At 57.2% G+C, this 14,428-nt stretch overlaps 2 protein-coding genes across 2 annotated transcripts; one reads left to right on the forward strand and one right to left on the reverse strand.

Annotated features, from left to right (window-relative positions):
• Window positions 1–1,341: 1,341 nt before the first annotated feature.
• Window positions 1,342–2,847, forward strand: CST6 (cystatin E/M). Its single transcript, XM_036859884.1, has 3 exons — window positions 1,342–1,624; window positions 2,154–2,279; window positions 2,631–2,847. The coding sequence occupies exons 1-3, from the start codon at window positions 1,385–1,387 to the stop codon at window positions 2,712–2,714; spliced, it is 450 nt and encodes a 149-aa protein (XP_036715779.1). The 5' UTR covers window positions 1,342–1,384; the 3' UTR covers window positions 2,715–2,847.
• Window positions 2,848–5,587: 2,740 nt separating this feature from the next.
• CATSPER1 (cation channel sperm associated 1) lies at window positions 5,588–14,428 on the reverse strand. The gene is given in 16 exon segments (XM_036861376.1): window positions 5,588–5,745; window positions 5,893–6,007; window positions 8,155–8,230; window positions 9,667–9,724; window positions 9,865–9,937; window positions 10,092–10,155; window positions 10,320–10,463; window positions 10,611–10,702; window positions 10,946–11,102; window positions 11,269–11,382; window positions 12,109–12,321; window positions 13,237–13,368; window positions 13,371–13,952; window positions 14,059–14,179; window positions 14,293–14,366; window positions 14,410–14,428. Coding segments are annotated over 16 exon segments (2,061 nt in total). The 3' UTR covers window positions 5,588–5,718.

A 14,428-nucleotide genomic window follows, 5' to 3' on the forward strand; every position in this document is an offset into this window, starting at 1 on the left:
GTAGCTGGACTGGGCAGTGACCACACTGGTCCTGGTCTCCCTAGGAGAAATCAGTGCCTTTCCTGGCCCTGGGATTCTGAGAGGCCGAGAATTGGTGGGGGCGGGGGGGGGGATGCTGGATGCTTTCTCATAATATTCATCACAATCATAGCTACCACTCATTAAGCACCAATACTTTTAAGCACCAACACTTAGTTGGGTACTGAAAACCACAGCCTGTCCCAAACCTCAGGTAAGATCCTTGGAGGCCCTAAGCACTAATAAGATCTTTGTGTCCCAGGAGCAAAAAGCCCCACCTCCCCCTGGCAACAAGTGATTAAAAGTACAAACGACCCTGAACTCTAAAATACTAATTCTAAAAAATTCCAACAAAAGCCAGACTTTTCCCGTGTTGACTACTTCAATGCTGTTTTTTATAGATTAATTGTCAGATTATTCCCAAAAACATCATAGCCCTATATTGCTGGTACCTCCAGCATAGGCCCAGTTTACCTATGGGTGACCCAGTCTTGGGCCGTTATTGTCAGCACAACCTTAGAAGACAAGAGTTGTCACATTTCTTCAGATGAGGACACTGAGGCTCCCAGAGGTCCAGGGACTTGCTGGAAGTCCCCCAGGCAGTAAATGGCAGAGCTGGGACCACCCCCACACCTCCTTCTGGCCAGTTCTCATCCTTTGGGTTCAGTCTGGCTTGAGAGCACAGATTTGGGTTAGACTGCTGGGGCTCAAAAGCCAGTGTCACCGTTTACTCTTTACCAGTCGGTGTCCTTGGGCAAAATCAGTTGTTCCCTCTTTGTCCTGTTTACTCCTCTGTAAAGTGGAAACATTACTGATCCCCACATCATGCTGGTCGTGAGGGTTAAACAGTGCCCCGCTCCGCGCAGTAACGTCTCCTACTTACCTGCTGTTTATACAGCTCCTGGCCTCCCCTAAGCACTTTACTTATTGAATCCTCACAGCAACCCGTTTCACAGAGGAGGAAAGTGAGGCCGTGAGAGTGAAGTAACTTCTCCAAGGCTACACAGTGGAGACAGTTAAGAGCTTGCTGGTAGCTGTTGTTGGTATTTCACACGTGATGGGCCTCTGCGAATTGTCCCACTGGTGGCACTTGTTGCTGGGGGCTGTCCTTGCCCTTTCCCTCACCGGACTAGGTGTGCCTGGAGGGCACGCAGCGTCGTGATACACAGGTGTGCTGGGGCTGTCCGCTGTCCCCCTCGGCGCCCGGAAGGCGGCCTTGCCCAGGCCCGGTGATCCCTCCCCGTCGGTGGAGGCAGGCGGCGGGCGGCGGGCGGCGGGCGGGGGCGGGGGCGGGGGCGGGGCCGGGCGGGGCCGCGGAGCCCGTAAAAGCGGCGCAGGCCGCGGCTGAACACCGACGCCGGCAACCATGGCGCGTCCGAGCCTCCTGCTGCCGCTGGGCCTGGCCCTGCTCGCGCTCTACCTCCTGGCGCTGCCCCGCGACGCCCGGGCCCGGCCGGGGGATCGCGAGGTCGGAGAGCGGCAGGACCTGTCGCCCAACGACCCGCAGGTGCGGAAGGCGACGCAGGCGGCCATGGCCACCTACAACATGGGCAGCAACAGCATCTACTACTTCCGCGACACCACCATCCTCCGGGCGCAGAGCCAGGTGCGCCCGGCCGGCGGGGCGGGGCGGGGCCGTGGGAGGCGAGCGCGGCCCCAGCCGGGCCGCAGATGGAGGGGGCGACACAAGAGTAATCAGCCTGGCATTTTAATACAACATATTTTTCAAAATCCAATTAATTCCAAAACTTCTTGCGGAACAGAATATCTAAATTTCGGATAAGATCCAACCCTGAATTCACACGGCTACCTCACTAGCCTCACACTCGTCCCTGCCGGGATGGGCGAGTTGGGGAGGGGGGGGGGGGAGGGAGATGGGGCAGTTGTGTGGACTTGGGTCTCAGCCTCCTGCGTGGCCCAGGCTCTGCCCCTCTCCCCAGGGCTCCCCACCAGAACTGCCTGCCGCCCCCTCCCCGCCCTTCCTCTCCCCCCATCCCAGACCTGAATCCCAAAGGCAGTGTGCTGGATATGTCCTAGGGAAGGTAATGGGAGATGGGAGCAAATGGAGGGAGGTGAGAGGTCCAGGTCAAAGGTTGTCCCCCGGCACCCCTGACCTGCCCCCACCTCTGCCCCAGCTGGTGGCGGGCATCAAGTACTACCTGACCGTGGAGATGGGGGGCACGGCCTGCCGGAAGAATGCCGTGGCTGGAGACCACATAGACCTCACCACCTGCCCGCTGGCCGGAGGGGTGCAGCAGGAGGTAACAGCCCTGCCCCCAGCCAGGCATCTGCTCAGCCAGCAGCCAGCAGCCGGGCCCTCAGGTTGTACAGCTTGAATTGGTCTGGCTGGCCGAGCTGACGTCTGGCTGAACCTGTCCCTGCCTTCTGGATGACTCAGCCCTGAGACCAGGGCGAGGGTGCAGAGAGGAGCAGACTGGGGCTTCCCCTGGAGTGAGGGGCTGGGCTGGAAAGATCTGGGCTCTGGTCCTGGGCATCTAACTTGATGTTCCTTCTTGCATCCCAGAGAACCGCAGGCACAGGGCTGACTGTTGGGAGCAGGCGGCCTGGGGCCTGGGCTCACCCCTCCTTCTTTCCTCATGATCTATTTGCAGAAGCTGCGCTGTGACTTTGAGATCCTTATGGTTCCCTGGCAGAACTCCTCCCAACTCCTAAAGCACGACTGTGTGACCCTGTAGTAGACCCCTGTGGGCTTGGGGGAGGGAGGGAGCGGGCGGGTCTGGGCAGGAGTGGGCACATCGGTGGAGGGCATGTCAGGTCCCTAGACCATATCTGTGGCAATAAATTGCTAGCACTGCTTCTTGCATTGGTGTCTTATGAGTGCCTCACTCTTCCTCCCTCTCCCATTCCCCAGTCCCACTCTCGGCAGCTCCCAACAGCCCCCTCCAGCTGACAGGGTGCCCACACCACCCACAGCTGAGCTTCTGCTGTCTCAGCCCAGATGGTGCTAAGGGTGCAAAGTTCAGCTCCCAAATTTGGGGTCCCCCGAACACCCCAGCATCACAGACGTAGAGGAACGAACCTCCAGAGACTCCCAATATTGGCAGAGTTATGGGTTCAGAGACAAAGTCACAGGAGAGGGATGACGCCCCAAGACTGGAAAGGGACGGGAGCCAGTGAAGACTCTGAGTGGCACCTGAGTTCTGCTTCCTCTCAGTTGCCAAGACGACTCAGAATGGCGCGTGGGAGTTTTAGCCAGCCTGGCCCCAGGACACTGAGCTCTCAGCCTGTGAGATTCTTTTTTTTTTTTTTTTTTAAAGAAATGTTTCTTTCTCTTTTTTTTTTTTAATTTATTTATTTATGGCTGTGTTGGGTCTTTGTTTCTGTGCGAGGGCTTTCTCTAGTTGTGGCAAGCAGGGGCCACTCTTCATCGCGGTGCGCGGGCCTCTCACTATCGTGGCCTCTCCCGTTGCGGAGCACAGGCTCCAGACGCGCAGGCTCAGTAATTGTGGCTCACGGGCCCAGTTGCTCCGCGGCATGTGGGATCTTCCCAGACCAGGGCTCGAACCCGTGTCCCCTGCATTGGCAGGCAGATTCTCAACCACTGCACCACCAGGGAAGCCCCAGCCTGTGAGATTCTTACACCAGCATGTGACCCAGAGATGGCAGAGCCCCCGCAGGCCAAGAGACCACGAAGGCTGGACACTGTGGACCACATGCCAGAAGGACTCCCCAGTGCTTTGTCCTGAGCAAGACGCCTGCAAGGGGCTGGCAGGGAGCGCCAAGGGGACCGAGGTCAAATCCGCTGTCCGTAGGAGGGATAAGGGGACAGATGCAATTCAATGTCATTTAAAGAAGAGATGGAACATTTTTTGCGCACCTGAATTTGTGGCTGGAATTAACGCTCACTACACATGCACACACACCTCCAGAACTTCTCAAGACGCCAAACAGACACACACACAAACCCACCATGCACCCTCAGATTGCTCCCAGACACCACACATATATCCAGAGAAAGACACACATAACCTAGCAAACCGGAAACACAGACACACACACTCAGAAGCAACAACCCCATCCCGAGGATAACCTGGAGAATACACCCCAAAAGCCACAGCCCCAGGGACACACCTGCCCCAGCCGGAGCTGTTCCTCAGATGCACAGACACACACCCATGCCTGAGACAGGACGGGCAGGAAGCAGCTCCTGTGGGAGCGCGAGGTGTGGGCACCCCGGGGCCCGGCCGCCCGGCCTCGCGCCTGCGCATGCCTGCCTGGCTCCCTGCCGATGCTGGCACTTAATGAGGGGCAGCCCCAGCTCCCAGGCCCTGCCCTCTAGGGCCCTGGGAGACCGTATGGGGTGGGGATGGGGAGATGGCAAATAAACTGACTCCCACCTGGAAGCTTGAGGGGCTGAGTCTGACAGGAGTGAGGGATGGAGGGAAAACTTCCAGCCTCCCGGCGGCTCAAGCCTGTTGGATGTGGCAGCGCAGACAGCCCGGGGGCCTGCGGAGGGGCTGCCACTGCAAGAGCTCCTGTGTGCCACCGAGCAGGAGCCTCCTGAGTGGCTGCCACAGGGTGAGAAGTGACAGGAAATGCTTGTTGAATCAGTGTGTGAGGTGGTGGGGTGGGGTGAGGCCGGGTGGCCTCTCCACCCCCGGAATCTGTGCCCAAATCCCAGATGGCATTTCCTCCCCACAGTCTATGCCCAGGCCCTGGGCCAGCCCGCATCCTCGGCCAGGCCAGGGAGGAGAAACGCTGCTTCTGTCCGGGGGCCCGGAGACATCACCACTGTCTGGTCCGCACTGGAGGTAGGGGGGTGGCTGGCAAAACTGTCTGTCACCTCTCAGCTCCCACTCCCGGGTTCCGTCCCCGATTCCCTCCAGCTTCACTCTGCTAGAGGTGAGGTGGGTCTCCCATCTGGTGGGAGACCTCCCTCTGGCTGGGCTCCAGCTTGACTTAGTGCTCAGTGCCCCGCCGCCATCTTGGGCATCCTGCCCAGGCTCAGGCTGAAAGCAGGGGAGCTCATCCCTTGCTTTCCTCTAACAGAGGCTTGTCCACTCCACAGACACCCCGCCCCCCACCCCGAGGCCACAAGGACTTGAGCAGCCTCCACCCGCCCTCCCCTCACTGAGGCTCTTTAGCCTGACCCCAGGCAGGGCAGGGTATGGCGATGACCTCTGCCTTCGGAGCTCAGGCTGTCGCCATCGAGTTGGCACCCTTGTGCTGGATGCTGACGGTGCCGGTAGGCCTGGGCTCTGAGACCTCATTTCTGGAGCATCCTGTTCCCTCAGGCCCCAACCGTGGGCCGTCCCAGCCTGTTCTTTTTCTCCTGTCTCCTGGGCCAGACGGGCCTCCGTCCCCAAAGCAGGGTGACCGCTCCCTCTCCCTCCAGCACTGAGCCTGGCCCACTTTCCACGTCACCCCGCTGGCTGCTGTTAAGGCCCTGCCAGGCCAGGATGCCAGGCCCCAGTGGGGCAGGGAGGGATCCAAGGACAGAGCCTTTCACCTGAAACACTCGCACACACACACGCTCGAGGACGCACATGCGTGCAGGCCCACAGGTTCCCTTGTGCCTCGGCCCAGCCAGTAAGGACATGGAGCCACCTGGGGTTTTAAAACTGTTGGGGCCCAGCCCTGCAGGCCCAGTGATCTTTCCAGCAGAGATGGGGACTTGGCCCGACCCGGGGGAGAGCTTGCCAGAGGCTGAAGTCTGGACTCGGGCTACCACTCTGGGGATCACTTCCTGAAGTCCTCTTCTCCAGCCTGCGGGGTGGGGTGGGAGGTGATGATCTGCTTCCCAGAGGCCCACACCGCTGTTACTCAGGGCGGCTTCCAGGCAAAGCCTCCGGGGCCTGGCCTTCCAGTGCCCTCCCCCTCCATCTGGCTCCTCCCAGGTCCCGCCTGGTTCACCTCAAATGCGGTGTCCACAATCTCATCTATGACAGCTGCCTGGGAGCGGAATTTCTGCTGGAAATGCTCCACCCCGGACACCAACTGCAGGAAGTGGAACAGGAGCTCCCGCTGCCTGAGGGCGGGTGGGGGGAGGCAAGGCTGGGCCATCTCAGCCCCCAGAGCCCCCTTCTCCCCCCCACTCACAGCACCCCATGCCTCCATTTCCAGCCACGGCACCACTTTTCTGTGTGTATATTTCCTCCATGGTACATTTCCTTTTCCACATATCCGCCCCCTGCTGCCACCAGCTGCCGGTACCACAGGGGGTTCTGATGATTAAACTGTTTACCTCCAAACCACCCATCCCTCCATCCGTCCAAGCTACCCCACACTGACTCATGCACCCACTCAACCACCTACCCGCATACCCGCCTGTCTGTCTAGCCACTGCCTCACCCATGGGACCACCCCACCCTTTCCCTCGACTCACCTATCCCTCCATCCACCTGCTCTTCCCTGGCCCCGCCCCCTACCCCTTCACAGTCAGCCATCCACCTAACCCCCCAGCCCCACCCACTACCCATTCATTAACTCCTTCACTGCCAGCCTGTCTCATCAATCCAGGCATCAGATAACCCTGAAATCAATGAACACTGCACGGTGCTCCGAGGACAAAGAAACAAATAAGAAACAGCCCCTGCCCTTAAGAAGCTCAGTCTGTGGCAGAGCCAGGAAAGCAAACCAAGGGTCTTTACACTTGTGATAAGTATAAACAGAGGACATTGAGGGGCCCAGAAGAGGAAAACCTCACCCAAGTACTGGGGATCAGGAAAGGCTTCTGGAGGAAGTGTCACTGAGCTGAGCTTGAAAGACACTTGAGGGTTTGCTGAGCTCAGACCGGGTTTCTGGTGCGCCAAGGTCTGTGAGCAGCGGGGAGCGTACTGGGGGCCGGGGGTGGGCCTCGGGACGGATGAATTCAAGGTGGAGACATCCAGGGGAGGTCAAAGCAGGGCGCCCGGATCTTAAGCTAAGAGAGACAGGAGCCCTTGTAGGGCTGTAAACTCGGGGAAGGCAGGGAAAGCCAAAACTACTTTTAACAAAGATCACTCTCTAAATCATTAAAAAGAAAAAGGAAGGAAGAAAAAAAGATTCAAACAAACAAACCAAACAACAAAAACAACGACCACTCTCAGTGGAGGTGGAGGTGGGCCAGTGGAGAAGAGTTTGGAGGCCTAGAAACCCCCAGGGAAAGCATCACAGAGGAGCCAAGGCCCAGCCCAGGCCAAGGTACGAGGATCTGGAACGTGGAGGGTGGAGGGCGGCCAGGAGGGCAGCCAGGAGATGAAACGAGCAGGATTGGATTTCAGCTTTTCCAGCTCTTGATCACCTGAGCCTGGTGTTGGCAGCCAGAGAACATTCCAGGCAGAGAGAACAGTGTGGGCAAGGGCCTGAAGGTGGAGAAGTATGTGCTGTGCTGTACGTAAAGCCAGGATGTGCTGGAGGTGTGGGGCGGGGCTGCCGTGATCACGGAGGGCTTGGCGCTCAAGCTCTGTCGGTGGCCAAGAAGAGCCTGGAAGGTGCCAGCAGTCAGGCTGGTTGTGAGCCGGTCTGGATGAGGTGGGGCGGGGCCCAGCTTTCGGGGAGAGGCTCTCTGGGGAGCCAGGCCTGAGAGCCAGGGCGCAGGAGTCTGTGTCAAGGACCCCTGGCCATGAGCACAGCCACAAGTCCCCAGCTGTCCTGGCCCAGCCGGCCACTCGCGTTGACACCTGCCTCCCAGGCCTTTACCAAGCTGTTTCCCGACCCACCCTCCTCATCCCTGAAGCCAGCTGGAGTCCACCCACCCTACGTGGCCCCGCGAAGGTCTTTAGAGGGGGGCCCTCACGGGCAGGTGCTAGTCTGTGTCCTCTTTGGGCCTCTGGAGTCCTCGCAGAACCTGGCCCAGAGCAAGGATCAGGGATGCTTCTGGAGCAAAAAGATGAGCAGAGCCCCTGCTCCTGCAGCCCCTGGCCGCTGCCCTGCCCTGGGCCCTCGGCCTCAGAGGGGCTCTCGTGGCCCTTCAGGTGCTGCTGGTGGGATTCTCTTGGTGGTACCAGGTGACTCTGAGTGAGCAGAAGCCACTCAAGGCCTCCACATCCCACCCACAGGCTCTACATAAGCCTTAGGGCTCTACCGCCCTTCCAGAGAGGCGGGCAATGCCCCTTTCCCACGGCGGCCCACCGGTCTGGCCCCCGGACCTCTCCCCTTAGACCTGAGGCCTCTGCTCCCTTTGCATCTCCTTACTTCTCAGTCATGCCTCCGAATTTTTTCTCAATGAGCTGCTTCTGTATGGTGTGTCCACTTATCACCTCTTTAGGCTCTGGATGTAGGGAAAGAAGGGGGAGGTCAAGACGCTGCCTGGATTGAGAGAAGGTGGAGGAAACCCCGTGTGTCACGGAGATAGTCAAAGAGGAGCTAAAGGGAGTTTTGTCCAGGATGACCCCAAAGAGATTGCTTCTCCGGGCATGGAGTGTGCTTTGTTTGTTTGTTTGCCCATCTAGCAGGCATTCCCTCTTCTTCTGGTAAAAGTCTCCCAATTTTCCTGGGGAACCACTCCCACCCCTTTCGGTGCACGTTGCCTAGCTGGGGTTGACCCCACCCCCCAGCTCTAAGGACATGTGACTCAAGCCTGGCCAAGCAGAATAGCCTATCCTTTCAGCTATAGCGATTGGTTCAGAAATAGGCAGGTGACCAACCTGAGCCAAGGAGATCCATTTCTGGGACGTTGTTTGAACCGCCGGGAGAAGAGGACCCCTGCTGGGAGAGCTTGGGATACTTAAACTGTGAGGATTTGGGACTAGAGTTGCAGGTGGTCGCTTTCCCACCACAAAGGAAGAGCACCCTAAGCACAAAACCACACAGAGAGCCACAGAGCAGAGAGCTGGAAGGAGACCAAATTTCAACCATCATTGTGTCCTGGATCCAGCCGTTCCTGAAAGCCCGTGCACTCTCAAGTTCCTAATAATTTGAGACAGTTAATTCCTCTTTTTGCTTAAGCTTTTCTGCACTGAGTGTTCATGATGGAGAGGGCAGGTGAGGGGCCAGGTGACCCCTGAGGGCCCTTAGTCCTCTGGTGTTGATGATCCTAAGAGTGGGATTCTGGAGCTCAGATTCTAAAGTCCTGAAGGTCTTTAAGCAGGAGGCAAACCAATTGGCTCAAAATCTATTTACCCAGAAAGTCAGGTGTGTAAAGATGAATATGTACAGAAAACTTCATTTTTATAGACTCTCAATTCTTATAGACACTTTGAGTGACTCTGGACGAGTGTCTATAACACCTTGACAAAAGCCTCAAAGGCAGTTGAAACCACCTCATATAAGACCAACTGCTATAAACTTTGTAAGTTATTAACAGAGACGAACGTTTGGTGAATCATAATTTGGCTAATTAGTTGTTTTGCAAATGGGTCTTTCAAGAATTGACTATCAGTTTAATTGGTTGTTGGCGGTTAGTCGTGGAGCTTTTTGGACCAAAGTTCTAAGCTCTGAAAGTTCTCCTGAGTGTCAGGTTCTAAGACTCTAAAGCTGGGCCTCGGGAATTCCCTGGCAGTCGGTCCAGTGGTTAGGACTTGGCGCTTTCACTGCCGGGGCCTGAGTTCGATCCCTGGTTGGGGAACTAAGATGCCTCTAGCCGCGCAGCGTGGCCAAAAATAAATAAATAGATAGATAGATAGATAAATAGATAAATAAATAAATACATACATAAGCTGAGCCTGGAGCTCTGTGCCTGCCTGGAAAGAAGCGGGGTACTGGTACCTGCTTCGATGAGCTCTATCAGTGAGTCATCCAGTAGCTTCTCATGGATCTGGGAGGCCTTCTGCGAAGAAGAGGCCTCAGTTCTGCCAGAGCCCCATGTCTGCCCATCCCTGGAGCACCTTCCTTCCTTCCCTCCAGCTTCTGTGTCCCCCTCCCTGTGCCTTCCTGATTGGTCCCCCTGCCCCACTCCCTCACTACCTCCTGCTTCACTTTCTCCAGGCCTTTGAGCAGGGCCATCTGGAAGTTATCCACCAGGACGGCAATCACCAGGCTGGGGGGTGGAGACAGGAGGAGGCTGGAGGGGAGGCCCTGAAGCCTCCTCTGGGTTCACCGTGGCAGAACCATGGTGAGAGGGGAGGGGAGGGGATGCCTCGGGGTTAGGCTGGGGGGAGTGAAGCTGGGGAGCACAGGCGTGGGGGCCTCACTTGAGGAAGATGAAGTACTGGATGATGATATATATCATGAGAATGGGGATGATGTACCAGGCACCTGGGAGAGAGGGGGTCATTCGAGCTGTGAGTTCCTTGCCGGTCCTCACCACACCCCTGCCAGCAAGCCTCAGAAGCCCCACTTTGCAGATGGGGTAACTGAGCCCTCAGGGTCTGCCCACCCAGCCAGCCCCTGCCCTCCACCCAGCCTGAGGCCTGCCCTACCCTGGGCTCGGCTGTCTAGGTAGATGAGGGACCAGTCGTCCAGGGTGAGCAAGGTGAAGAGGGTGAAGATGGTGGTGAAGATGTTCTGGAAGCGCTTGGGGTCAGAGTAGCGGAACAGTGCCCGGAGCACCACAGAGAACAGGACTGACTGTTGAGGACCAAACCAGGCTCACAGGGTCCTCTCTCCCCTTCTTCCTCTCTCCCTGCCACCCCCAGTTCCTGGTCCCTCCCCCCAGCTCTGTCCATTGCAGCACCTCACTCTCCCAGCCCAGCCCCTGTGGCACAGGATACAGAGACAGGTGAACATGAGGATGAGGATGGCAGTGATGGACGGCAAGGACCGGGCCAGGGTCCCGGTCACTTCCTGGAGACTGGTCAGGAAGCTGTGGGCAGAGGTTGAGAGAGAGGCTGAGTCAGTGGGGTGGGGATCTGTGTCTAGCAGCTGGAGCTGATTACAGATTTCAGACTGCTGATTACAGGGGTGGGAGGTCCCTGATTTGCTAGTGACTTGGGGTGGGGGGTGTCCCAGACCCTCTCTGAAAAATAAAGAGATTGATCCTAGTGGATGGCAGGAAAAGCAGGCTGGAGTCTGCAGCCTCCTTGTGGGCAGCTGTGGGTCCGCTGACCTGAGCCTCCGCAGGACCCGGATAGCTCGCAAGGCTCGCAGGCTCTTGAAGACCTTGAAGATGCGGAAGATGCTTTGGTTGTAGACCATGCGCGTGGAGGAAGAGTTGACCTGCATGAGCATGAAGTCCAGCACAGCCATGACCATGATGAAGAAATCTACAGAAACAGGGGCACCTGGGTGTCATGGGCTCCTGCCCAGGCTCACAGACCTCCCAGCGCCAACACCCCCTGCTCCTGTCGCCCCTGGGCAGTTCAGGGGCTCCCACTACACACAGACACACACACAGACACACACACACACACACGCCCCATCCCTACCCACCCAGGTTGTTCCAGGGGTCCAAAAAATACTTGAGGCCCAGAGCAATGATTTTGAGTACAGCTTCCACCACGTAGATGCAGAGGAAGATGGAGTCCAAGGCCATGAAGTACCACTCTGTGGGGAACACGGGGGAGGGGAGTCTCACTCAGGGGTCTCCCCAGCAACCCAGCCCCTCCTTCCTCCTCCCCACTGGAACCTCACCCTCAGCCATTTAGGGAGAACCTGACTCTGCCCAATGTCTGTGTGTCTTAACTGCTCTGTGACTCACTTTTCTTGCCTATAAAATGGTGATAATCACAGTCTGCCTGATAGAATTTTCACAAGCATTAAATGCTTTTCACATAGTAAAAGGCTTAGAATGGAGCCTGAAACAGCTTGCAAGAAACATCACTCTTCTTCTTCTCTCCTTAGTTTATGGGCCCTGTGGCAGGTCCTTACCTTCACTCTGCTCCCCAGGGTTTTAGGGACCATCTTCCCAGGTTTCCCACCCTCATCCCTCCAGGGCCTCCTGCTTGCACAGTCTCCTGGCCGTTCCAGCCGACCTGGGTTCTGGGCATCCTTCCGGCAAAGCAGCATACTTAGAGCTGATGCGCCACCTGGTGGCTATAGTCCAAAACAGCATATCCTCAAATTTATTGGGCTTTTGTGTCTCTGGCGGGCTGGTTGACTTCAGCAAAACTCTCTGAGCCTCACTCTACTGCTGGGCAATGCCGCTTACTTCCCAGGGTGAGGATCAAATGGGATAATGAAATAAATCACCCGGCACTTGGTCCGGCCCCCGGGAGGCTTGGGACAACATCAGTGGCCTTCTCCACGTGAACAGGGCTCCCTGGCTCTTACCACCCCGGACCTCGACTTCAGCGAAGGTCTGGGCCACGAGCATGATGGTGTTGAGGCAGACGATGAAGACGATGAAGCCTTCAAAGGCCAGGGAGTCAGTCAGTTTCCTGAGCATTCTCGAAAGGCCCCAAATGAGGTGGCTTAATTTTTCCCACAACGAATAGAAGAGGTCCACAGTGTGCAGCTTCTTGTGGGTTCGTGGGGCTCGGCCAGCTGTAAAAGGGCCAGAAAGCCAAGCCCATGGGGGAAGGGGACACGGGGATCCGGTCTCCCTCCCAGGCTTGCCTGCCATGAGCTCACTCGGGTGCCTCCATGCTGGTCCTGCGCTGGTATAGGAGCCACAGTCTTGACTCCTTCCCCGACAGATGCCAGCTTGCTTGGGATTTGGGGTCTGCTTGAGCTCACGCTCCTACACCTCCATGCTTTTCTTTAGTCACGTGGCAACTTACACACGGAAGACCCGATCCTCCTCGCCACCCCATCCTCTTGGTAAACTCTCCCTCTCCCTCCAAGATGCAGCTGAAACATCTCCCCCCATTGTCTGCCTTTTCTGCCCACAAACAATTAGACACTCATCCCTCACTGCTTGTTTGTGAGGCTGATGCCGTGTTTACGGAACTACCAGGGGCCAAGTTTGGGGGATCATATGTTAACAGCCAAAGTCCCTCCCTGCCCTCTAACCAGGCCCTCATTCAGGCACTGGTTCCAGCCTCTGGCCTCAAGAAGCTCACAGTTCAGTGGCGGAAACATGGACGAACAGAATCCACAGTGGTAAATGTTCTGATACGGATGATAGACCCCTCTCACTGGGTAGTCTGGGATTGGTTGTATAAGTGATCACCCCCAGCTTTCATACTAGAGAAGAGGAAATGTTCGAGAAGTGAACATGCGAATGAATAAAGCAGTGACTGCATGAACCAACAACCGACAGTCTGGAGAAGTGCCTAATTCCAGGAATAAAAGATTGGATGATGAACAGTCAGGCGAGTGAATAGCCAATGGGATACACCTGCAGGTGAGAGCAAGCCTCATGATCTGCGGAAGGACGTGCAGGGCCTGACTCAGGTCTGGAATCTGGGCCAGGCAGGTGGAGTTGGGGGGTGGGGAGGGGGGTGAGCCAAGACTCACTTTTGCGCTTCTGAATCTGCTCGTCTTCTTTGGGCCAGCTTTCCGAGGTTTTAGAGGAGGAGCCCTGAGGATGGACTTTGCTGGAGGTCTGGGCAGGGTGTGAGTGCACTGTGTTCAGGGAACGAGCCAGCTGAAGGCCGAGCTCTGTCTGTCTGGCTTGCTAGGTTGGGGGCTACTTGACGAGAATAGGCAGGGGCGAGGGAGGCTTGAGGCCACGCTGTGGGACGAGTATGGGCCAAAGAGTTGGGAGCTACCACAACGGTGCTCCCCATAGCGGTGATCTCGGAGGAGGTAATCACGAGGTGTGCGCCGTGCTGGTGCTCTCCGTGGTGGTGCTCGGCACGGGGCCGTGCAGGTGCCCGTCATGGCGGGTAGGACCCGTGGAGGCAGGCCTTCTGTGGTGATGGGCTTCATGCTGATGGTGCCCGCCATGGTGATGGGCCTCCCTGTGCTGGGCAGGGCTACCAGAGTGGGAGAAGTCTCTGTGGTAGTAAGGCTCACCTTGGTGATAAAGCCCACTATGGTGGGAAACCTCACTGTGGTGGTGAAACCCACCATGGTGGTGGGACTCCCTATGTTGGTGGGGCCCCCCATGGTGGTAGGACTCTCTATGTTGGTGGGGCCCCCCATGGTGGTAGGACTCCCTGTGTTGGTGGGGCCCCCCATGGTGGTAGGACTCTCTATGTTGGTTGAGGCCCCCACGGTGGTAGGACTCCCTATGTTGGTGGGGCGCCCCATGGTGGTAGGACTCTCTATGTTGGTCGAGGCCCCCATGGTGGTAGGACTCCCTGTGTTGGTGGGGCCTCCCATGATGTCTCCTGCTACCGTGGTGGTGCTCATCATCAAAGTGGTCCTCACCATAGGAATGGTGGGAGATGAAAGTGCCACGGGAAGTATCCGGGAAGAGGGATGAGGAGTGGTGGGCTCCACCATGATGGTGGGCCTCACCGTGGTCGGGGGAGTGGTGGGAGTGGTGGGAATGGCGGGGGAAGGCATTGTCATGGAAGTCTTGAGATCCACCACGATGAGGGGATATGCCATGATGGTGGGACTCACCATGGGGACGGGACACCCTTTGGTGATGGCGGTGGACTCCACCATGGCCTGGCCTGTGGTGTGTGGTTGGTAAGCTGGGGTGAGAGAACACAACCGAGTCATCAGTGTCTGCCTCACTTTGAGCCTTTTCAGCCAT

The sequence above is a fragment of the Balaenoptera musculus genome, chromosome 8 (genome assembly GCF_009873245.2).
Source record: "Balaenoptera musculus isolate JJ_BM4_2016_0621 chromosome 8, mBalMus1.pri.v3, whole genome shotgun sequence".
Taxonomy (NCBI): Eukaryota; Metazoa; Chordata; class Mammalia; order Artiodactyla; family Balaenopteridae; genus Balaenoptera; species Balaenoptera musculus.